At 45.9% G+C, this 24468-nt stretch overlaps 1 protein-coding gene and 1 long non-coding RNA gene across 4 annotated transcripts; both read right to left on the bottom strand.

Annotated features, from left to right (window-relative positions):
* Positions 1-3578: 3578 nt before the first annotated feature.
* Positions 3579-9626, bottom strand: ZNF263 (zinc finger protein 263). The gene is made up of 6 exons (XM_028111752.2): positions 8875-9626; positions 7831-8011; positions 7334-7407; positions 6930-7056; positions 5337-5453; positions 3579-4848 (listed from the first exon to the last, which is right to left on the bottom strand). The coding sequence occupies exons 1-6, from the start codon at positions 9259-9261 to the stop codon at positions 3680-3682; spliced, it is 2055 nt and encodes a 684-aa protein (XP_027967553.1). The 5' UTR covers positions 9262-9626; the 3' UTR covers positions 3579-3679.
* Positions 9627-21904: 12278 nt separating this feature from the next.
* LOC148162833 (uncharacterized) lies at positions 21905-24242 on the bottom strand. 3 transcript variants are annotated; one of them, XR_015766537.1, is made up of 3 exons: positions 23840-24242; positions 23661-23713; positions 21905-22644 (listed from the first exon to the last, which is right to left on the bottom strand). It is a non-coding gene; the product is annotated as an uncharacterized LOC148162833 (long non-coding RNA). The 3 variants fall into 3 exon arrangements; XR_015766538.1 differs by having other exon boundaries at positions 23476-24242; XR_015766536.1 differs by having other exon boundaries at positions 23661-24242.
* Positions 24243-24468: the final 226 nt, after the last annotated feature.

Here is a 24468-nt window from a genome sequence, read left to right as displayed (position 1 = left end):
ACTGAAAGATTTGTCCAAATGTGTTGGTGTTCCGAGCGACTTTTAATCAACCATTTTCTCATTGTTGAATTTACCTGGACTATTCCCACTGCCTTGACTGCCTACGTGAGGCGTCATATAGCTCCTTTTGGTAAAAATGACTTGATCAGAAACAATTATGTCTCCCTTTCAACAGTGGAAGTCAAATTTTAATCACAAGTGTTTGCAAGCTAGATTGAAGGCTAAAGGGATGAATGCGCCTCTATTTTTTCTAATAAATGCAGCTTTGCTTTAATTAATCTTAACTATTTTTGAGTTGCTGACACCCAAAGTTAGCCCCCTAGCGCTAATAAATTTGCTAGAACTTTTTAATGACTTAGTTGTTCAAATGTTTGTGAAACATTTCCAAAAATTACAAGTCTTAAAGCAGTGGTGGTGATTCTGCACTTTCCAAAATGCTATCAGTTGACAGTGTAATTCAACAGTAAACTCTTCATAAAAAGGCTAGGGGTACAGAATCTTAAACTTTCAGATTATGATATTAAGACCCATAAATCCTTCCCTTACTGCAATAAAAATTCTTAAGTGATTGCTGATGTTTTTTTCTGGAGAAAAAAATTGTTTAATACTTTTTCCAGTCTCTGGCCTTACAAGCTCTGTCCTCAGTGACGTCTGGCCTGCTGCTCTTTAATTTGCCTCTGCCAGGTTTTTTCATAGTGCTTAAATGCGGTACTAATTCTCCACCCAGGATTCCTTCCTTCTGCTGGTCTTCTGTGCTACCTTGGCTCCAAGGACTGTGGCTATTGCTCACGGTCAGTCCACATCTCCCAGGTCTCCTTTGTACCCATCTGGGCTGAGGGGGCAAGGGTCTTTATTGCCCCAGTGTCAGTCTCCCATTGACCTAAGAGCCAGTTGGAGACTTCTGGTTTCTTTTTCAAGGACTAGTGGGTAAAAGTATAAACGTAAAAAGTGTGAGGGTGGCTGGGTGGCTCAGTTGGTTAAGCGACTGCCTTCGGCTCAGGTCATGATCCCGGAGTTCTGGGATCGAGTCCTACATCGGGCTCCCGGCTCAGTGGGGAGCCTGCTTCTCCCTCTGACCCTCTCCCCTCTCATGCTGTTTCTCTCTCTCTCTCAAATAAATAAAATCTTAAAAAAGAAAACAAAAAGTGTGTGTGCAGCATTAACGTACAAATGTAAAAAAGCACACATTTGGCCATCCCTTGCAGTGACCTCATGGGACCTCCAACCTGCTCTTTGATATAACCACAAGGAAAGAAATCATCATTCCTGCCTGTCAGTAACAGAAATTTCTGCCAGCGTGGTCTTACACTGGCATCAGTGGCAGGTGCTCAGAAGGCAGTCTTGCCAGTATTTTCTGCCCACAGATGACACCAATAGATGAATACTTTCTGTGTGCCAGGACCTGAGCCAAATTTTTTGCATGGAATATTCTGTGAAATCATCTCATTAAAACAGCCAAGAACAGCTCTGCTTGTGAATTTGCTAGAAGGGGAGCTAAACGGGGGGCGCTTCCTATTGGAAAGACTTTTTAGTGCAGGGAGTGAATTTCTGGGGACTCTCACTGCTCTAGCCTGAAGCTGCAGTGCTCCCAATAGGAGCAACAGCACTTGAACCACTATCAGATCTGCATGGGTCACACTATGGGGGAGAGGGGTGAAAGGGAGGGGTGCTTTCCATTCTCACGAGATTTACAATCCATGTAAGTTGCAATCTTAACCAGAGTGCTTAGTAACATCAACTTGACGTCACCCACACATTTCATGGCATTAGCAGCCACACCAGTCGGTCCTAAATTAATCTCTCTCAAATCTTCACCCTCTCTCCTGCCCCTCAAACCCTGCACTATACCCCTGCCCTCTTGTGGAGAAAGGAAGAGAAATAAGAAACTAAGATTTTTTTAATCCTTTTTAAAGGTTTTATTTGCCAGAGAGAGCCAGCAAGAGAGCGTGAGAGCACAAGCAGGGGGAGCGGCAGGCAGAGGTAGAAGGAGGCTCCCCACCAAGCAGGGAGCCCGATGTGGGGCTTGATCCCAGGACCCTGAGATCATGACCCGAGCTGAAGGCAGACGCTTAACCAACTGAGCCACCCAGGTGTCCCAAGAAACTAAGATTTTAAATAAAAAACTGGCTCAGAAAACCAAGGATAAACTCATACTACACGGAGGCAGGGCTGAGATAAGGCTGATCAGGAAATGGGGGGAGGGGTATGCACAGTTGTTTCCATAGCCAATTGCCAGGTAATGTTCCACCTTTTTCTCCCAGAGAACAGCTATCTTCCTCCAGGGCCAAATCCTGAGAGGTTTTCCCTGCATCAGAATTACCTACTCCTAGAATACTTCCTGGTAGTCTACCTCTTTCTCATAGATACACATTCCTGGAATTCCTAGTCCCGATTCCCCATTCTAAAATACAAAGCTTTCCCCTAAAAATTTTGCCCTTGCCTCTATCTTCCCTCCATTAACAGGCAATAATTCAGTTATGTCCTGTTTTTGAAGAGCCAGATTTTCCTTCAGCTTTGTCACAAGAAAGTAAACATTCTAAAAATATCAAAGACATTTTTACTGCTGTCCACCACTCAAAGCCTTCTAGGAGACCCTTATGACAACATGACCCCAAGCAGCCACTGGGCTTGACCCTTTGTTACCGTGAAGCAGTCCCAAGCTGGACCGGTCAGGGCCCCCACCCTACCTCAGCCCTCCTCATCCAAACCTTCTTTGACCAACCACAGAAAAAGCTGGTCCTGTGGCCAAAGCAGACAGGAAACAAATCAACACGGAGGCCAAGACAAAAGGTTCTCAATGAAGAGTCACACACGCTCATGTTTCCTGAAGATATTTATTACCATCCAAACATGTTTTCAACAGGGAAAGCCATGATCCCTAATTTCCCCAGCATCCACATTTGCAAAGCCTCCAAGGAAACCCCACTTTCACAGAACCCTCTGAAGACCCCAGAGCTCTGTTTCTTTCTTGGACAGAAGTGGGGTAAGTCTTAATCTCTGCAAGGGTGAACTAATTCAGAATCCGGTTTTCTCTGCCAATACCTGGGCTGAACTGCAAACTCCATCTTACTATTTCCCTCAGGTCTCTGGTTCCTCTTTGTCTGAGGTGATGGTTGTAAGCCTGGCCTGTGCATGGGCCTTCCTATCCGAGAGGCGCTGTGGTGGCTGCCCTGGACTGCCCATGGCCTCCCAGCCATGGCTTCTGGGAGAGCTGCAAGTCACCAACCAGTCTTCTGTGGCCATGAGCTGGTTTCCAGAATACTCCGCTCTTCTTTGGTCCCAGGCTTGAGGAGCCCAAATGCCCCTGCTGAACATTCCAAGTGAGGAAGCGGTAACGGAAAGTCACACGGATTCCCAAAGTTGTTGGGATAAACAATGGATACAGTAAGGCACCCAAATCACAACCTGGCTAAATATACCAAGGGAGTAGGTGTGCCCTGGGACAAGAGGCTTCATAGAGAAGGTCACCTCAAAGACTTGCCACCCTCAATAGTTTGGACAGAATTCCATTTTAGTTCTACGCTAATCCTTTGCTGCCTCTGCACCTCCCTCACAATGACCCCCACCTTGTTCCTCTTTAAAAACAGATCATTTGGTAGGCTGGGCAACGAAGACCAGCTCTTAACAGGACCCTCTGAGTATGCCACCTTATCTGGGCCAAAGGGAAATCCCATTGTTTCTATCCCGTGTGAGTTCTCTGGTGACTCATAAGGCGTGAACTCCGAGAAAAGCTCTCTCCACATTCAGAACATTTATAGGGTCTCTCTCCCGTATGGGTTCTCAGATGACGAATCCGATTGGAGCTGTGAGAAAAACTGTCTCCACACTCATGACAGGTATAGGGTTTTTCTCCCGTGTGAATTCTCTGGTGCCTGATTAAGTTTGATCTATGAGAGAAGTTTTCCCCGCAAAGGTTACACTTATATGGTTTCTCCCCTGTGTGCGTTCTCTGATGTCTGGTGAGGTGCATGCCCTGCCGGAAGCTTTTCCCACAAGTCAAACATTCAAAGAGTTTTTTCTCTGCCTTGTGGGTTCCATGATTTGTAAGAAAGAGTGTGCTGTCACTCACTGCTTCCCCACACCCAGAGAAAGGGTAAAGCCTTTCTTTCTCGTGAGTTCTTTCATGTATGACAAGGTGTGAACTGCGAGAGAAATTTTTCCCACACTCGGCACACTTATAAGGTCTCTCTCCCGTGTGAATCCTTTGGTGTCTAAGGAGGTTGGAACTATGAGCAAAGATCTCCCCACACTCGGGGCACTTGTAGGGCTTTTCGCCTGTGTGTGTCCTCTGGTGCCTGTGAAGGTTTGAGTTGCAAGAGAAGCTTTTTCCACATACGTTACATTGATAGGGTTTCTCACCCGTGTGGGTGCGCTGATGGCGAGTCAGGTGGGTATTCTGACTGAAGCTTTTTCCACATTCCAGGCACTTATGGGCCTCCTCTCCCAAGTGTGTTCTGTGTAGTGACAGAAAGTGTGGGTTCCCACCAAAGATTTCGCCACACTCCACACCCATACACAGTCTCTCTGCTGCATGTATTCTCTGGTGCCTAATTAGGTTCGAGTTGTTAGAGAAATTTTTGCCACACAAGGGACATAAGTGGAGCTTCTTCGGCTGCAATTCCTTTGGTCGCCCCAGTTCTCTGCAACTTGTGGCCCCCACTAAGGACGGCTCCATCCCTTCCTCTGGGGGAGGCTCCCAGTGCCCTTCTGCCCTGTCCCGAGGCCTTCCCTGCTCAGGACTCCAGGGCACCTCCCCTCTGGCCTGGCCAGGCAGCAGTGCCTGTGGGTGGACGCTCTCAGGGGAAACAGACTGAGCACTTTCTTCCTGGTTCTCAAACTTCTCTTCTCCTGGCAGAGCAACAGAAACCAAACCCCTGTGTTATTCCTACACCAGAAGAAAGGAATTCCCACATATCTGCTACTTCCTGGAGGTCAGAAGCCCAGAAGGGATGGTTCTACCCCAGTTTCCCATTTTCCACATGTAGGTAGTGTACTCTAGAGAGGAAAAGGGGTGGGGCCATTGCTCAGGAACCAGCGCTCACTCAGACCAGTCCTGAGACCAGTACAGGCAGGCCCCCAATTCCCTCTACAACTGAGCCTCCAGCTTCTGCCCTGTGGAAATGGGTGGGATGGAGCACAGCTGGGACTAGGGTGGGGCCCAGGGGTGAATGCCTCCTTGCATTCTGTACCCTGGGATGGAGGCGGGCAGTGGGGACAAAGGAAGCAATGTATCTTCCTGGCAGCAGCGATGAGCTAGTCCTACGCCCAAATCCTCAAATGCCTCCCTCCCAACAGTGGGAGGCTGGCTGGGCAGGCTGCTCATCTTCATTCCTTACCTGGAGCTGGGCTTCTGAGACTCAGGCCCTCCTTGCAAGTCTGAACACTGGGATCCCATGGCTTTCCTCCTTGTTCCACATGGGTGCTCAGGGTCTCCTGACTAGGAACCTGAGACTCTGTTTACAATGAAAGAAACAGATTTCTATGTCACCGTTTTTCTCTAACAGGCAGAAGAAACAAAGATAATCTCGTTCCCCGCACTTAGTGGACATATCCACAGAAGGTGCATTAAGTCTGACAGCAAATACTTGGAATGTACACTCAACTGTTCTCAGTAATTACCTCCAGAGAAAGAAATTGGAGGAGGGAGACTATGGCTTTTTTTTTTTCTTTTTACACTTCTGTAGTACTTGGGACCTTTTGTAATTAAAACAATCAAACAAACATGATTAGAGTGATCAGTTCTTGAGGAATTAGTTTAATATTATAAAAGAGTCCTGACTCTCACAGATAAATATAAACTAGAACTGAGTTCCACTAGACAACTCCAGGAGAAAACATAATATGATGGACAATCAGAAAGAAATCTGGGGCTCTGGGAGAACCCTGAGGTTAAAACCCAAAAGCACCATTCCTGTGCTATGCTAAAACTAAAACCTCATTCCAATCCCAGCAAACATGGACTTTAAACAGTTTCGTTCTAAGAACTTGTGATCCAAGCTTCTCTTCCTATGCAGCACTCACTGAAAGCTCTGCTTAAGTTAGGGCACCAAGCCAGGCCCAAGGATGGATAACCTGGACAAGATCCCAATGAAGGGAACCAAACCCAGCGGTGACTCCTATGCAGAATTAGTGCAAGTGAGCTGATACCTGTGCCTCTTTACAAATACCTGATGTATGAAAAAAAGTACGTGTGACTCTTCTCTACCACGTGCTAATACAGCTATAATCTACTGTAACATATAGAATTGTTTTACATTAAGACTTCCTACAACTTTTTATTATGAGAATTTTCATACATCCAAAGTTGAAGGAATTATACAATACCTGTACACTCTTCACCCAGATCCAACTATCAGTTTTTTGTCATATTTCACAAGCCTCATTTTTAATCTCTGCATAATAGTTCAACACAGAGATGCATCTTAATTTATTTATCCCGTTTTATACATATATATCATTTTCAAATTTCGAAAAGTCCTCCCCCGTTCCTGAATTTTTAAGGGCTGGGATAACTGATAAGCTGAAATACTGATGCCAGTGCCCCCTGAAAGTTGGGGAAGGGCCTAGAAATACTAATGAAGCATAGAAAATACAAGGTCAGAAGAATAAGCATCTCAAAATTGCAAGGCATCAAGAACTGAAAGTCTGTGTGATGTGGGGGTGGGGGAGGCTGTCAGTGGATTTGATTTGCTCTGCCCTGGGAAGTCCATAAAGCTCACATTCCCTGCCTCCAGCTCTGGCAGCTGGGGGCCATAAGTTTGCCAACTGCGCCACCTGCCAGATGTTTAAATGATCCTCATTCAGGGGGCTTTAGAAAAAGGGAGGTCTTCTGGCAAAACTCAGAACTTATGTCCTGGAGGTGAGTGGCTAAAGGACAGGCCCCTGGTAAGAAGCGGCTCAGTCTTCATCCCTGGAAAAGAAGTCCTTACCCAGTGAGTCCACATTCTCATAACTCTCCTGCACCGTGTCCCTGGAGAGGGCCCTCTTACTAGGATCCTGATGCCCCCACTCCTCCTGGGAGATGTACATAGCCACGTCCTCTAAGCTCTCAGGCAACTGAAACAGCACAAGATCTCCTTTAGCCCGAGGCACCAAGAACAATTCAAGCAGAGTCATGAGTTATAGGGGCAAAACCCAGGGTGCCAAGGACACATTTCATGGGGAAGAAGGGTGCCAGGCCCACAAGTGAGGTGTGGAGGAAATAAAGAAGGCGGGGAGGCTGCGCGTGGTGAGAGAGAAAGGATCCTCTCTGAGAGGCAAAAAGACCCCATCCCCACAAGAGCAACTGCAGGGAGAGGTACTGGGGGGGAGACAATGGGAACTTCCACATCACCTGGGGCCCAGTCATCTCCTTGTCTTCCATGTTTCCTTCAGCAGGAAAGAGAGAAAGCCAGGGAGCAGACAATGCTGAAGTGACAGAAATCATGATGAGAATGGCATTTGTAATTCTTGGTATCCATTCCCCAACACCCAGTCTCTGCTGAGGACTGTACAATGAGCAAAAGAAGGCAACAGAGGCATAATAAAGCGATATCCAAAATGGCGGGGTGCGGGTAAAAAACACCAGTCAACTGCCCTGCTGGCCTGCAGCATTCAAGTCCTCAATCATCCAAAGCTCTAAATGTCTGTGCTGGGCTTACTTAGAGATCCCCCTCCCGCCTCCCATCCCCAGAAGAACCCAAGCCACCACTTTTAGGTCCTTCACTCCACATCTGGGAACCCTAAGATCAGAAATTCCCTCACCTAGGGAACCGTACTCCACCTGCTTGTGTCAGGGGGCAACCCCGAAGCCCCTCCTCCCTCCCACCTGCCCAGACAACTGTTCCTCACCCCTCTCCTTTACAGCTTGGGGGTCCCTTTTGGGGCTGGGGCCTAGCAGCTCCTGCAGCCTGGGGCCAGGGCTTCGCTCAGTCTCCATTGGCTCCAACTTGAAGCTCGGTGACTCTCGTGCTGTTTCCAGAGGCAAAGGCTCCTCCAAAAGCACTTCTGTTCCCCGCCTATGGTTTGTGACCTGGGAACCAACCCACATCACTTATCATCACAAAAGGGCCCGAGAGGAAGGGAAATTAGTACAGAATTCTGAGGGCAAGCCTTCGACAGAGAACCACTGGCAATCCTTTTGGATCCAGCAAGAGAGAAGGATGGTTCACACTAAAAGCTTTCCTGATCCTCCGTGCATGGGAGAAAATAGGAGGGGAGGGTGTCCGCTCCCAGGGCACCTTCCCTGCACAGCTCTCTGACACACCTGACTTCCTCTTGCCTCCTCCCACTCTTTCTATATGCTTCCATTCCTCACTCCTGGATAAGTTAAACTTGGGTGACCCTGGGGGAAAATGCCCTCAGAACCTCACTGCCAAACTGTTTTCCTAAATTCACCAGTAACCTGACCTAGCTCTGCAGAGGAGACCAGACTGCTGCACCTAACATAACAACAGCTAACAGCCATAAAGCACTATTAGCCAGTAGTGTGATCAAAACTTCATGATGTTCTCCCTGCAACCCTCAAAGCAACCCTAAAAAGATGTTTTATCGTTCTCACTTTACCAGTGGCAAATCAGAAGCCCAAAGAGATTAAGTAACTTAACCAAAATCACAAAGCTACAGAGCAGAGTGAGGATTTGAACCCTGCAAATTAACTCTGGGGGTCACACTAATGCAGAACCCCTGCCTCCATGTGGAATTGGACATTCTTCACGGGTCACTCTGTCCTTCCGGGGAAAACCTGGAAAATGAGCCTTCCTGACTAAACTATGAAAAGACCTCTTGCCCATATGAAGTCTACTCGGGGGAACAAATAAAGTTATGGAGAACAGAGCCGCCGCAATGTCCTAGTCCTCGGGGCCAAACCGCAGGTAAGACAGCTCTTTCTCTCACCTGTAGTCGCAGCCTCCCAAGCTCTCTCTGCATGTCCTCCACAAGGGTCACCGCTTCCTCGCCGCTCTCAGGATGCAGCTCCTGCACCCTGCTCTGGATCTCCTGGGGCAGGATGGTCAGGAACTGCTCCAGTACCAGCAGCTCCAGGATTTGCTCCTTGGTACGCATTTCAGGCCGCAGCCACTCATGGCAGAGCTCCTGGAGCCGGCTAAGGGCTTCCCGGGGCCCAGCTGCCTCTTGGAAGCGGAACCGTCTGAAGCGTAAGTGGGAGGCCTCAGGGCTGGGCTCTGGATCTGGCGGGGGCAGCTCCTGGCTCCAGGCGCAGTCCTCCTCCAGTTTCACTATCAGGAGCCCTTCCCGGTCTTGGGAGCCCGGGCCTGACGCCATCGTCAGGCCCCGGGAGCGCCTTGGCCCCGAAACCAGCTGCGCCCGCCCGGGAAGTCTCCCCGGGCCCCGCGGCTGCAAGTCCCGGCCAAGGAGCCCAGCCCCAGCCCGGGCGCAGCTGGCTCCGGCACCTTGGTCTCAGTCGATCACGAGCGCCAACCCCGATCCAGTCACCCGCAGGACGCCCCCCCCACCCATCCACCCAGGGCGCGACCTGAACGCCGAGCTTTCACGATTGTCGCAGTCTCACGTAAGACTAGGCGCTCGGCTTCACGCCGGAAGTCCCAGCGCGCATTTGGCGACCACAGCCAACGGCGCAGCCTCGGGACCAACTTCCGGGTCACGATCCGCGAACTCTAGCGCCCATTGGGACAGGTCTCGCCACGGACTCACCGCCGACCAACCAGAAGGGAAGATTTGCCTCCAGGGGCGGGACGAGCGACGGGCCAATTAGAGACGAGAGGCGGGGCAGGTAAGTTTAGTGGAAAACAAGCCTAAGGAGGGCGTGACCGGTGGGCTACCGCCGGAAAGCTTGCTAAAGTGAAAATCCCTGAGCCACACGAAATACAGTGCGTCAGTGTCCGGGGGAGGGGGGCAGCAATCTGAATTGTTAAGCTCTTTCCCCAGAGACAAGTTTGAAAACCACTGTCCCGATTTAAGGGCAGTCCCCACCCGCTCTGGTTACTCGGGGCTGCTGGAGAGGGTCCCGTGGCCCCGACGGCCTCAGAAGCAGGCAAGCCAGGGTGCTCGCCGCCGCCGCGCTGCTTCCGGGGAAGGGCGGGAAGCGTGCGGACCCGCCCCGGTCAGCGTCGTCCCGGGGCTTGCCGGGAGACGTAGTCTGTGACGGGCCTCGCGCCCCGAGTCTGCGCCCACCCGGCTGCAGGTACCCACCGGTGGGGAGCTATACGCCGCGGCTGTGCGTCCCGCGGGTTGCTGTCCCTCACCCGGTCAGAGCTTCGCTCCTGGAGGCTGGACGTCCCCGAGGGCTCTTGGAGGCTGCTTATTGTCCATCCCTGCGAGGGCAGGATCGTTATTCAGCTCCCTCCTAGGTCCTAGGTCTTGTGATGAAAGCTGTGAACTTCACTGCGAGGGGCGAACGGAAGGAAACCCCAAGAGTTGGTTCAGCATCTCCTTTCCCCTCGGCGACATTCAAGACCGTGGGCTCAAGAAATAGAGGCTTCGTAGAAGTGAATCGTGACAACCAGTAACCTCTTATTGAGCGCCTGCCTAATGCAGCTGGACGCTCACAGCACACAAAACTGTGGGACGGAGACGCTATTATCATCCCCATGTACGGATAACAGCACCAAGTGTCAGTTAACGCCCTGTTCGGGGTCACACAGCTAGTCTGTCGCTAAAGTTCAAGGCTGCCATAATAGTAAAGGGTGATGTGAGGACCGAGAGGCTGGCTTTGGACGACTGGGTGGAAAGAGTCCTGAGTATTTTGGTTTTTTCTTGTGCTCGAGGGAAAGAGGTCCACAGCTGTTGTGGCAAATATGGCCTCAGCAGCCGAAGAGCACGCAGGGAGGTATACGTCCATTTCATAAACCCTTGTTGAGACATGTGACCTCAGAGTCCTCTAAGGCCATTTTCATGTTTTTGACATATTTCAGAAGACTACAGATTCTAACCTAATAACCATTTCGCTGGCATTTACTACGTTATCTCAAACAAGTTATTCAATCTCACTAATCCGCAAACTTCAGTTCTCTCATCTGTTTTGAGGGGATAAGACTATCCCGACCTTGTAACATTGGGTGAGGATTAAATGAGCTAACGTGTAGGATGCTTAGAATGGTACCGGGCACTTAGTATGAACTCAGTGTAATACTAGCTGTTACTAATGCACAGTAAACTCCTGAAGGCTCACCCTATCTCACAGAAAAGCCACTTGGATTTTTATTGCAGGATGTGGGACATGGGAATGTTTGCAAAACTACACATACCTTGAGATGGGGAAGAATGAATCATCTGTTATTTAAGTTTAGGGTTTTTAAAAAAGATTTTATTTATTTGACAGCGAGCACAGCAGGGGGCACAGCAGAGGGAGAGGGAAAAGCAGGCTCTCCACTGAGCAGGAAGCCTGCGATCATGATCTGAGCCGAAGGCAGATAGATACCCAATTGACTGAGCCACCCAGGCACCCCTAAATTAAGGTTATTAATGGAGACTTGAAGCTAGATGGACTTTCTGAGTTATTAAAAATTACTGTTAATATTCCTCCTCCGTTTCTTTGAGGCCTATTCAGAGAAAATAGCTGGAATATTACTGGGAGTGGGGTTACAGGCCAGTAGATCTACAGGGGCTCATTTGGGGCAGGAGTTCTTAACCTAGAGTCCATGAAATTATGGAGCAGCACTGTCTAGTAGAATTTACTGCAATGGTAAAATGCAGCTCATGTTCCTAAGTGCCACTACGTGGCTACTGTCCTGGCTAGTGCAGCTCTTGGAGGGTCACAATTGTTGGATTTGGAGATCTTTTAACTTTTGATACTGTATGCAGAACGGCATGTATATGTGTATTTTCTAGGAAGCGGATCCATGGCTTTCATGAAGTTCTCAAAACCACCAAAAAAATTAAGAACCACTATTTTAGGTCTTTGGTGAAAAGTAAATTCAGGGAAGTAAATATGCCCTCTGGCGACCATTATTGATTCTGCTTTCTTATATTTTCTTGTCCTCGGCTGTCAGTGGCTCCCTGACTATTATAACCGAGAAAAACAAATTTGAATCTCAGATAAAGAATAATCCTGGCCTTAGCTGTCATGGTCACTAGATTCTGTCTCTGGAGCTGCTTTCAGTCCTTACCTAGGTCTTATAGATTCCCCTGCACTCAAGTGGGGCAGTTGTCTGTGCATGGTCTTCAAACCGGTATTTGATGAAATACACAGTGTTAAGACTTTTTGGTCTGTGCTCTTTGGTGAGGGAGCAGACAAATAAGCAGCTCCTCTCAGTCTGAAATGTTGCTTTCCCTGCCTCTCCCCTGAGGATACCCTGGCCTCCAGGTTTCTGCCACCCTAAGCCTTTGCTATTTGCCACTCTTCCCAGCTTTGGTTTGATACTACTTTACTGGACTACAGATTTCCTGTGATCTATGGCTCAGGATTTGGCTTTACATGTATGAAATTACTCTGATCTTACTCTTAGCTTTGAAATTCAATTATAAACAAAATACTGACTTACAACACATTTTACTTTTATTAATCTGAAATATGTTGCCTTTCTCCATGAAAATAATAAAATGAGGCATGTTGCACCACTTTCTGTATTTTGATAAAATGTTCTAGAATTTAAGTTTTCCTTCAGATTAACATTAACGAAACTAACTTGCTAATATTGTTTGGTAATGTTAATATTTAAACATTTTCCTCATGTTTATTCCTCATATTTAAACATAATTATCATGTTTAAACATTTCCTCATGTTTCCTCCTTGTATCATAAACCACCATTTACCAACCCACACTTTATTGCAGAGCAGTAAATTTTGTCAGGGGTGAGGAGGGGTAAGAAGGGACACAGAAAGAGGTTGCAACCTATAGCTGCTCTCAGCGAGGGAAGCAGTGGTAGGACGTAGCAGGGACCTAAGCTGGACATGATTTTCCTAGCTGTCTTTGGCTTGCCAGAAACACTGTTAGATAGTTGTTTCAGTTAACTTCAAGATAATCCACTTCTAGGCTTCAGCTAAAAGAAACATATAAAGACAGTATTTGCTGGTCACCACCAACCAAGTTCAGATATCAATTTTTATTTGAAAATCTCTTAACTGAAATTAATCCAGGACACAGTTCCCAAACTCCCACTTTTACCCCCCTCTCTCTCTTCTTTTGGCATTTTAGTCCTGACTTAGATAATTCTCTTAATAAAGTCTTCAAAAGATAATATAAAACTAATTTAGTGCATTGATTTTAACACAGAATTAATTCACTCCTCGTCCACAGATTGGATGGAGGACAATAGCCTTGAATTGAGCACAAAAGCCTTCCCCTCATTTTGGTTTTATATTAACACTGAAATACTGCCTGACAGAGGTTCTAGGTGAAATCATCCTTACTGAAGAAATAGAGGCCGTCTGCCCCAGAAATCAGCCTGAATCCAGGAACAATCAGTGGTGACCCAAACTCTTATGCTTCCTGTCTTTCTTGTGGCCAGGATATCCAGTACCAAAGCCTGGCCTGAGCTTCCCAGCAGAGCACAGAGAAGAGCCATGGGTAAAAGGACTGCAGAATTCCAAAGAAATGAAACAAGGATTTGGCTTCAAGTTAAGGCGTTCACTGGATACAAGGGAAGAAAGAAAAGAAAACATCAGACTTAATTGGAGTAAAAACCTTTGAGATTTACTTAGGCGTTTCTATCATCCCATTACTGGTTTAATACAACTTTTTCTCCCCTTCACTTTGTTTCTCCTTGGAACAGGACGACATTTTCAATTTTCATTTTTTCTCAGGTTTTAAGATCAGGAGAAACCCAGATATGTACCTGCGGCTATTTGGTCAGCTAATCTTTAAAGAATATCCAGTGGAAAAAAGACAGTCTCTTCAACAAATCGTGTTGGTAAAATTGGACAGCAGCATGCAGAAGAATGAAATTGGACCGCTTTCTTATACCATACACAAAAATAAATTCAAAATGGATGAAATACCTAAATGTGAGACATAAAACCATCAAAATCCTAGAGGAGAACACAGGGTGAAACCTCTTTGATCTCGGCTGCAGCAACTTCTTGCTAGACACGTCACTAGAGGCGAGGGAACAAAACCAAAAATGAACTATCGGAACTTCATCAAGATAAAAAGCTTCTGCACAGCAAAGGAAACAATCAACAAAACTAAAAGGCCACCTACAGAATGGGAGAAGATATTTGCAAATGACATATCTGATAAAGGGTTAGTATCCAAAATCTGTAAAGACTTATCAAACTCAACACCCAAAAAACAAATAATCCAGTTAAGAAATGGACAGAAAACATGAACACTTTTCCAAAGACATCCAGATGGCTTACAGACACATGAAAAGATGTTCAACATCATTCATCATCAGGGAAATACAAATCAAAACCACAATGAGATGCCACCTCACACCTGTGAGAATGGCTAAAATTAACAACAGAAGAAACAACAGGTGTTGGGGAGGATGTGGATAAAGGGGAACCCTCTTTCACTGTTGGTGGGAATGAAAGTGGTGCAGCCATTCTGGAGAACAGTTTGGAGGTTCCTCAAAAAGTTAAAAATAGAACCACCCTACAATCCAGCAATTGCACTAGTAGGTATTTGACCCAAAGGATACAAAATACAGTAGATATTTAACCCAAAGTATACAAAAATACAGATTCAAAGGGGCACAAGCACCCTGATGTTTATAGCAGCATTATCAACAATAACTAAACTATGGAGAGCGTCCAAATGTCCATCGTTGACTGATGAATGGATAAAGATGTGATAGACACACACACACACACACACACACACACACACACACACACACACTGGAATATTATTCAACCATCAAGAAGAATGAAATCTTGCCATTTGCAATGACATGGATGGAGCTAGAGTGCTAAGTGAAATAAGTCAGTCAGAGAAAGACAAATACCCTATGATCTCACTCATATGTGTAATTTAAGTAAGAAAACAGATGAACATATGGGAAGGGAGAAAGGAAAAAGGAGAGAGGGAAACAAGCCATACATGATTTTTTTTTTAAAGATTTCATTTATTTATTTGACAGAGACACAGCGAGAAAGGGAACACAAGCAGAGGGGGTGGGAGAGGGAGAAGCAGGCTTCCCATTAAGCATGGGAAGTGCGGGGCTCGATCCCAGGACCCCGGGATCATGACCCGAGCCAAAGGCAGACACTTAATGACTGAGCCACCCAGGCGCCCCGACCATATGTGATTCTTAACGATAGAGAATAAACTGAGGGTTGATGGAGGGAGTTGTGGGGGGAGGGACAGATGGGTGATGGATATTAAAGAGGGCACTTGTGATGAGCACTGGGTGTTGTGTGTAAGTGAGTCATTGAATTCTACTCCAGAATCCAGTATTGCACTGTATGTTAAATTACTAAAATTTAATTTAAAAAATTAGGAGAGACGAAGCTTCTTAAAAGCAGAAAAAACCTGGGAACTCTGCATCCATTCACTGTTACCTTAGAATGGAATGCTCTCTGAGGTTCTGTTTTACAAAAAACAAACAAAAAATAGAAAATCAACTTGGAAATCCCAAGATTTAGAACTTACAGAGCATCAAACCACTCTATACAGAGGAAACCCTGAGAACTTCACCCTAGAAGAACCTGTCAACATTAGACTCCCTGAGCATCGGGGCTCATTCAGGAAAGGAGCCTCACTAGTGCCCCAGCTGTGGGAAAAGCTTCCTTCATTCAGACCTTTATAGACACCAACATCTCCCAACGGGGGAGAGACCCTGTAAATGCATTACACTTTATGGAAAGCAATTTGATGGTGTGTTTTAAGAATCATAAATTTTTTTCCTTTTTGATCAAGTAGTTCCACATCTGAGAAACTATTCTGAAGGGGAAAAACAAAACAAAATAGTAACAACAAAAATTTAAAAGTTTAGAAAAGTCTACACACACACACACACACACACACACATACACACACACACACCCTCCAGTGGTTCCCCACTGTCCTGATAATGAAGCACGGACTCCTAAACAAGGCCCTGAACTGTGGCGATAAGCACTGCAGTTGACTTTTGCTACCACAAGTCAAAATCACTTTCTTCTGGGCTCCCATGATACTTTGTTAAGACCTTATTTTTTAGCACTAAAAGTTTGCCTTAACTGGGAGGGTTAGTTACAATCATACTATGACCTGTGTCCTTTTCTGCCCTTCCAACATACATACATCAACGTCACATACACTGACTGGAGTATAGGGTAGAGAACATCAATTATTCATCTCTTCATCCCTTAAAGTTCTGTATACATAATAAACATTAATAAATGTAGCAGTGAATCAAGAAAGGTGTGAAGTACTCTTGAAAACTAAGAACCTAGGCCATTGCATGGATAGTGCTAGTTATACTTCAGAGCATTTTGAAAAGACAAGAGCAGGGGCGCCTGGGTGGCTCAGTCATTAAGCGTCTGCCTTCGGCTCAGGTCATGATCCCAGGGTCCTGGGATCGAGCCCCGCATCAGGATCCCTGCTCCGTAGGAGGCCTGTTTCTCCCTCTCCCACTCCCCCTGCTTGTGTTCCCTCTCTCACTGTGTCTCTCTCTGTCATATAAATAAGTAAAATCTTAAAAAAAAAAAGACAAGAGCAAAAAATAGTGTCTGCCTCATAAGCACTACAAAGATTAAGTAAAATATATTTAAGTGCAATTTCCATACGAACTAAACTTTCAATAAATACCAGTGTATTTAATTTTGTTAAAAGATCTATTTATTTATTTGAGAGAGAGAGCAAGTGCATGAGTGGGAGGGGCAGAGGGAGAGAGAGAATTTCAAGCAGACTCCATGCTGCACCCAACATGGGGCTCCATCTCATGACCATGAGATCACAACCTGAGTGGAAATAAGAGTCAGATGCTTAAGACTGTGCCACCCAGGTGCCCCAGTGTATTTAATTTCTAGTCTCTGTTTAATGATAAAAGCATTTAAGGCTATGAGTTTTCCTCTAAGTGCAGCTTTGATTATTTCCCATAATTTTAATATACAATATTCTCACTGGTCGTTTCAAAATAGCTTGTCATTATAGTTTTTATTTTATTTCCTCCTTTAGCCAAGAGTTGGTTAACTGGTCAAAAAAATTTTCCTCTTAAATTTTTTTTCCTGCATTGATTAGAAAATGAGGTTCATTCTACTGTGCTTGAAAAGTTCATTTATGTTTTCCTGTAGACTTATACTTGATAAGGCTTGTTAAGTATCCCCAAAGCCCTAGAAAACAAGGGTTCTATTTATAGGACACAAATGTAGTCTTGGACCTCTCAAATATTTTGGAAACACCCTTGGTGTTTGCGTAAAGGAGAAGTGAGGGAGAGGAGTTTGGGTTGCTTCCCATTCTGCCTCCTTGAGGTTTTTTTTACTTCCTCTTCCCTTGTTAAGAGGCTTTAAAAACAAACAAACAAAACTATTTTATGGACTTTATACAGCAATTCTTAATAGCTCCCTAGCTATTAAAGCTAGCAGTGAGAATAGAAGGCCAAAGGGCCTTGGAGAGGCTTCATCCCTTTCTCCAGCTGAGACAATCTTCCCAAAGATGCCATAGCTGTTTGTCTTCTTGAAAGCAGAAAAAAACCACAGGGACCAAGATTTTTCCAATTGTGACCTTCCAGAATTTGCAGGGATTCTTTCACAGTGGGCTGTCTAGACTAAAATCAAGGAAATCAGGGAACAGACTGGTGACTGAGCCCCCAAGGGACTCATGACATGGTGGGGGTGGGGGAGGGGTGAGGGTGAGAGAGCATACATAGCCCTCCTGCACATGCAGTCATCTTCACATTCCTGAAGAAACAAAGGGCGATCCAGGAAACTGATCTTTAATTCTGAAATGAGTACTAGTCTTAAAACCCTCTCTCATTTCTAGCCTAGTGATCTGGGCAGAATAATCTCAGAAACACCCAAAACTCAGACTTAAGCTTACAGGCCCAGCTCCCTGCTTCCTCCCCTTGAGTCCCCTGTAAGGACGTGGAACAAGGTGGAAAGGAGAGCTCACCTCTTGGACTCTCCTCAGCACTTATATTCAGTTCAGTCAGCCCCCAAATCTGTGTGAGTCTGAGGGTTTGAACAACTGGCATTGGGGATTTTTTCTATCCCCAGAATGAGACAAGTCACCCTCCATCCTGTCTTTTCCAGTTGATCAGACAGGATTTCTCAGAAGTCTAGCAAAGCCTATCCCCACATTTTTTAAGCCTCCTAGAAAATTAAGATACTATAAAAACTGTGGTATAGTTTACATGTTTGCATCTGGCATTCTTAACACCAAACACAAGAACACAACTAGGTGTTTTCCTGGAGAGAACTTCAAAAATAAAAAACTTGAGACCTTTCATAAAGGTGAGACCATACCAAATGGCCCTAAGAGAAGCCTATCCATACCACTTTGCATTCTATAGTAACTCTTTAGTCACCTCTCTAAAACTTGGGCCCCTTCCTAAGGGGAAGGGAGAGTGTAGGGGAGCAAAAAAGAACAAGTGGCCCCTCACCTTGATCTGGGCTCAGGGCACACTTCCAGTGCCTTATCTCTTGAGACAGTATAGTTCACCCTGGGCAGGATGGAGTCCCTCCTCCTAAAATGTTTTTCTCAGGGTTGTCCAAATGCTAGAGAGCCCCCAACATAAAAGGTCTTGCACCTTCCACTTTGTTGACTAGAAGAATTTGCTCTGGAATCTCACCTAAGTAGTCTAACTACCCTAAGAGTACCACACATAGCCTCTCCATTCATGGGCAGTCCAGAGGTGCCTGGTTTCTTAAAAATAGAAATAACAAAAATCAAGTAAATAGCCATCATAACATGTGTTAATTGTGAGGGATGGTTACATAGGTAATTATGTTCTGTGTATTAAAAAAATATATCCATCTCCAAGGAAAGAAGCATAATGGCATAATTACCAAGGTTATTCCAGGCAATCTCTGACTATTGGTTTGAAGAAAGGCTTACACTCTGGCCACAAGAAGAAATCTCTTCCAAAAACAAAAAGGAAAAAAGTTGTAGGTTCTGCTGTGGGGAGGGTGGTGGGGAACACAAGAGATGGGGATCTGGGTCCTTGGCCCTGTCAAGTCTTCCTGTCCACCCTACCTGCTCTGAGATGCTGGGAGTACCCCCTCAGACCTTTGCATTTTTTTCCTCAAGACCTTGCTGGCAGACAGATGAGCCATTCACATGAGACCTCTATTTCCCAAAGGCTCCCTTCTGTCTCCTTCCCCCAGAAACTCAGGGTTTGCCAAGTTCCCTGTGGTTCTATCAGGCAGCTCCAACAGGATAGAGCTTCCCCTGGGAAGTAAACAGGCAGCTTGTAGGATTTATGTTACTTCAGAAAGTGCCGTGTTCTCTGTCCTTATAACCATTTGCTCAACCACAAGGTCCTTGAGCAAAGGACTTATAGGAGTCAGACCCAGCACAGGCAGAAGCTGCCCACAGAGATGCTTCATCCTTGGAGCTGGCTGCAGTAAGCAGGTGAAAGATGCAACCTCCTTAACTGGAGAGCTTGAAGGGGCCTCCGTGGAGCATGGCAGTCAACCCTGGAAAGGGAGGACTTGGCTTTAGCCATCAGTCAAAACTTCTTGCAATTCCATGACCAGATTCACACATCCAACCCATTGCTTTGCCAACAATGACTGTTGGCTGACAAGTGCTAAGCAGCCACTTCTGGAAGCCACTGGTGCTGGAGAAGTTACTAAAAATCTGAACCAGAGGTTCTGATCCTTATTAAACACTGGAATCATCTGTGGAGCTTTAAAAAATCTGACACCTAAAATAGTCTTGATCTATTAGGGCTACTGTAACAAAATATTATGGCCCGGGTAGCTTATAAACAACAGAAATTTCTCTCTTTTTTAAAGGTTTTATTTTAAGTAATCTCTATGCTCAACGTGGGGCTCAAATTCACAACCCCAAGATCAAGAGTCACATGCTCCATTGACTGAGCCAGCCAGGCACCCCAGAAATTTATTTCTCATAGCTCTGGAGACTATGAGAAATCAGGGTGCCAGTATGGTCAGGTGGATGCCCTCTTCTGGGTTTCAGACTGCCAACCTTTGTGTCCTCACGTGGTGGAAGGGACTTGGGAGCTCTGTGGTGGTCTCATATACAAGAGGATTAATCCCACTAATGAGGGCTCTACCCTCATGACCCAAGAAATTCCCAAATGTCCCACCCATCTAATATTATCACATTGGGCATTAGGATTTCAACATATGAATTTTGAGGAGACACAAACATGCAGACCATAGCACCTGAGTGGTACCCCCTGGAGACTCTGATGTATTTTGTTTGGGCAGCAAGAGTTTTTAAAGCTCCCCAGATAATCCTTTTTTTTTAAAGATTTTTTTATTCATTTGAGAGAAAGAGAGAAAGCATGCAGAATCAGAGGGAGAGGGAGAAGCAGGCCCCCTGATGAGCAGGGATCCTGATGCAGGGCTCGATCTAAGAACCCTGAGATCATGACCTGAGCTGAAGGCAGTCGCTTAACCAACTGAGCCACCCACGTGCCGCCTCCCCAGATGATTTAAACATTTTTTAAAAGGTTTTATTTATTTGTCAGAGAGAGAGAGAGCACAAGCAGAGGGAGCGGCAGACAGAGGGAGAGGGAGAAGCAGGCTCCCCACTGAGGAGGGAGCCCGATGTGGGACCCGATCCCAGGACACTGGGATCATGACCTGAGCCAAAGGCAGAACTGAGTCACCCAGGCGTCCCTCCCCAGATGATTCTAATGTGTAACCAAAGATGAGAATCACTGAGTTAAACATTAATTTGCAGAATGGCATAAGAAACTTGAATGGAAGCAACAGTCCTAGTAGAGGATTTCCAAAGAGACTGTACATTTGCAATGACTGGTGAGAGAAATGAAAGAGGTGGGTGTGCTCTGCTGGAATGAAGGTCACTATAAATCATAGGTCAGGGTGAATTTCCTGTAAAAAGTCTTTATTTTTAACAAATAAGTGTGGTAGGTTAAAAACAGCTACAAATTCCTTATTACTTATTGAGAGAGGGTTCCTAGACTAACCTTAATGACATGCTTAAGGCAACAGAATGAAATGGAAGTGACTTTCTGGGACTACCTAAGAAGTCTTAAAGCTACAACCAGAGGCTTCAGGGAAAGCTACTTCTGGGAACACCAGCTGCCATTTAAGAAGGCTGATTATCTTGAGACTGCCATGCTGTGAGGAAGCCCAAGCTGTGCACATGGACAGAAATGGATGTGCAGCAAACTCTAGCTGTTCCAGCCATCCCAGCCCAGGCACTCCACATACAAGTGAAGAAGTCATTTGGATGTTCCAGTCCCAGCAGAACAAGGGGAAGAAACAAGCAGTCACCCAGAGAGCCAGTACCGAGGCCCCAGACACATAGCCCCAGTCAATTATAGCCATTCCAGCAATCTGCAGACATAGGAGCCACCCCAGTTGGAGCTCCAGTCATGCAGCAGACATGAGTTGTCCCTCCTGTGTCCTGCTCAAAATCCTGACCACAAAATCATGAGAATAAAAAGGGCTTTTATACCACCAACTTATGAGGTGTTTGTTATGCAACAATAGTAATACATGAATAGTCATTGTACAAGATTCAAAGAATACAGATGTATACAAAGAAAGTGAGGAAACTTTTCATCACCCCCTTATTTCACTTCTACTCATTTTTATAGGTAACAGTTGGCTGTACATTCTACCAATCTCCTTCTGATGTGTTCACATATACGTATTTATTATGTGTAGTACATGTTTTCCCACTTTTCCCTTTAATAACAGTGCCTGGATCAAGATGAACAGGGCTTTCTTACTCTTATCAGATGTACAGTATGCCACAGTATGGGTGTACCACAATTGTACTTACTATCTCCTCTACTGATGGACATTTAGGTTGTTTCCAGTTCTTGGTTTAATAAACAATTCTGCAATGGACATCTTGCAGTGCAACTTTCTGTACACTCAATAATTGTTTTAGGATGCTCCCAGAAATAGAATAATTGAATTGAGGAGTATGTGTATTTTTGAGGTTTTTGGGGTGGTAAAATATACATAACCTAAAATTTCCATTTTAATAATTAAGTATACAATTCAGTGACATTAAGTGCATTCACATTGTTGTACAACCATCACCACCACCCATCCCCAGAACTTTCTCATCATCCCATTCTGAAATTCTAACCATTAAATAACTCTCCATTACCCTCCATTCCCAGCCCCTGTTAAACACTATTCTACTTTATGTCTCTGAATTTGACTATTCCAGGCACCTCATAGAGGTACAATCATACAACATTTACCCTTTTGTGTCTGTCATGTGTTGTGCCATTATCAGAGTTTCCTTCCTTTTCAAGGCTGAATAAGTAGATAGGTCCATCACTCAGCCAGTGTCACACAAATGGTTAACTGTAGGCACAGTATTCTCACTGAGGCAGTCCGACTCCAGAGCCTATGCTATGAAGGCATATAAGGCACTCATATGATATATCACACACAATGTGCCCAATATGTTAGCTTCAATCGTAAGTGTCACTCATGTGTTTCTCTATGGGCACAGTGTGCTTTTTAAAAACCATTTTCCTAATCCTCTGCACTATAATGAAAAAAATATTCCAGTTCATGAGATTTTATTTGTTTTTGTTATAAAAAATAATGAGCAGGGACACCTTGCTGGCTCAGTCGGTAGAGCGTGTGACTCAATCTCAGGCTCTCAATTTGAGCCTCATGTTGGTCATGGAGCCTACAAAAATACATAAACAAATAAATAAATACATAAATAAATAAATAATGAGCAAAACATGAAAGTCTTCCTCTAACATTAGCTTGCTATATTTTCTGTTTTGCCTTATTATTTTACACTTAGAATATATTCACAGATGATTTTTCATGTGTCATAAAATGTTTAAATGCTTATTGAAAAACACAAAAACATATAGAAGACACAGTGAAAAGCACAACCTCTATCCCTAATTCTACTCTCTGGAGGTTGCCATGGTATTTCTTGTTCCCCTTTAGATATTTAAGTTTTAAAGATATTTTTCCTGTTATTTACAAACGTGGGATTATATTGTCATGTTGTACTGTAAACATGCTCTTTTTCACCTTACATATTGACCATCTCCACACATTAGCATACAAAAACCCACTGCAGGGGCGCCTTGGTGGCTCAGTCATTGAGCATCTGCCTTGGCTCAAGTCATGGTCCCAGAGTCCTGGGATCAAGCCCCCCATCGGGCTCCCTGCCCGGCAGGAAGCCTGCTTCTCCCTCTCCCACTCCCCCTGCTTGTGTTCCCTCTCTCGCTGTGTCTCTCCCTGTCAAATAAATAAATAAAATCTTAAAAAAAAAACAAACCCACTGCACATTTTCAACGGATGCGGTGCAGTCCATAGAATAGATTCACCAAAATTTACTCAGCCAGTTGCCTGGTGATACTCATTTAAGTCGTTTACAGTTTCTAACTAATTGGCAAGTGTGGCAGGCAAGGGAACGTTCCACGAGGGTTACAAGGATTTGAGTAAGAAGGTGCCCCTCACATTACCAGGGAGGTGAATACAGTATGGTTATGTTTACCTGAGACTAGAAAGTAGTCTTGATGGGAAGGACTTAAACAAATAGAATGTTGGGACTAGAAATACAGATAGACCGTCTGGGTGGGTGCTCCGCCCTCGGTGGATCAAAGGAAATCTTCCTTGAAGGTGAAATATATAAAACAATTTAAAAGTACGGGCGGCTTTGACTGACGGGAGGGTCCATACCTAGAGCTCCGTGCCAGGTTCCTCCCAGCAGATTTCAGGAAGTCACGAATCCCCTGAAATGATACACGAAACTGCAGGTCCATGTGCTTTTTTTCTGAACAAAACCATTATCTCCACTACCCATAGCATTTCCCTAGATTTTTCAAAATGAATCACGATAGAAGTTTAAGAATCGGTACCCTAGGGTTCCTGGTGTTTGAAAACCGACAAGATGACAGTGCTGGCGTCGGGCTGAATGAATTCCTTTCACTGCTCTCGCCGCGAGTGGAGACCAACCCCCTCCCTGTAAGTCATGAGACAAGCGCCCTGGGGCAGGGGAGCCGCCTGACCTGCCAGTCTTCGCCCCGGCACAGCAACGGGTGCACAGCAGGCACTTGGTAAATACTTGCCGGTAACACGACTGAACGAGGACTAGGGGCTCTTAAAGGGTGGAGCAATGTAGGGAGCCACGCTGCAGCGCAGCCCCCGGGCACCCTCGCGCGCCAACCCCGGGCCGCGGGCGGCCGCGTCGACTGCCCTTCTTGGCATCGTGCCCAGGATACCAGCCGCGATGGCCACTCCTCCGCGCCAGGCGTTGGCCGCTCTGTGGAGACACAGCTATAGGCTGCTGGGGCTGCCGATCCCGACCACGGCGCCGCGCCCCAGCGCCCCCTGGGAGACGTAGGCCCCGCTGAGCCCGCCTACTCGCCCTCCGATTGGTTCCGCTTACTCCCGGGGCCCCCTGGAAGATGTAGTTTAGGGCGTGGCCCTCGGACGCACTAGCGCGGCGGTAGGGGGGCCGGCCGCCGGGAGGGTCGCGCCTCCTCTG

This window comes from Eumetopias jubatus, unplaced genomic scaffold (assembly GCF_037043125.1).
Source record: "Eumetopias jubatus isolate StellerSeaLion01/CBP00866 unplaced genomic scaffold, mEumJub1_p1.0 scaffold_12, whole genome shotgun sequence".
In the NCBI taxonomy this organism is placed as follows: domain Eukaryota; kingdom Metazoa; phylum Chordata; class Mammalia; order Carnivora; family Otariidae; genus Eumetopias; species Eumetopias jubatus.
Note: the sequence above shows the minus strand (reverse complement) of the source record. Positions and strands in the feature narration are given on the sequence as shown.

Coding starts and splice junctions, on each gene's coding strand:
- ZNF263 (XM_028111752.2), bottom strand. CDS start 9,261: ATGGCGTCAGGCCCGGGCTCCCAAGACCGGGAAGGGCTCCTGATAGTG. Junction 5,454..6,929: donor TGAGAATGTGGACTCACTGG/GTAAGGACTTCT, acceptor CATTGTAAACAG/AGTCTCAGGTTCCTAGTCAG. Junction 4,849..5,336: donor TCTCAGAAGCCCAGCTCCAG/GTAAGGAATGAA, acceptor TTGCTCTGCCAG/GAGAAGAGAAGTTTGAGAAC.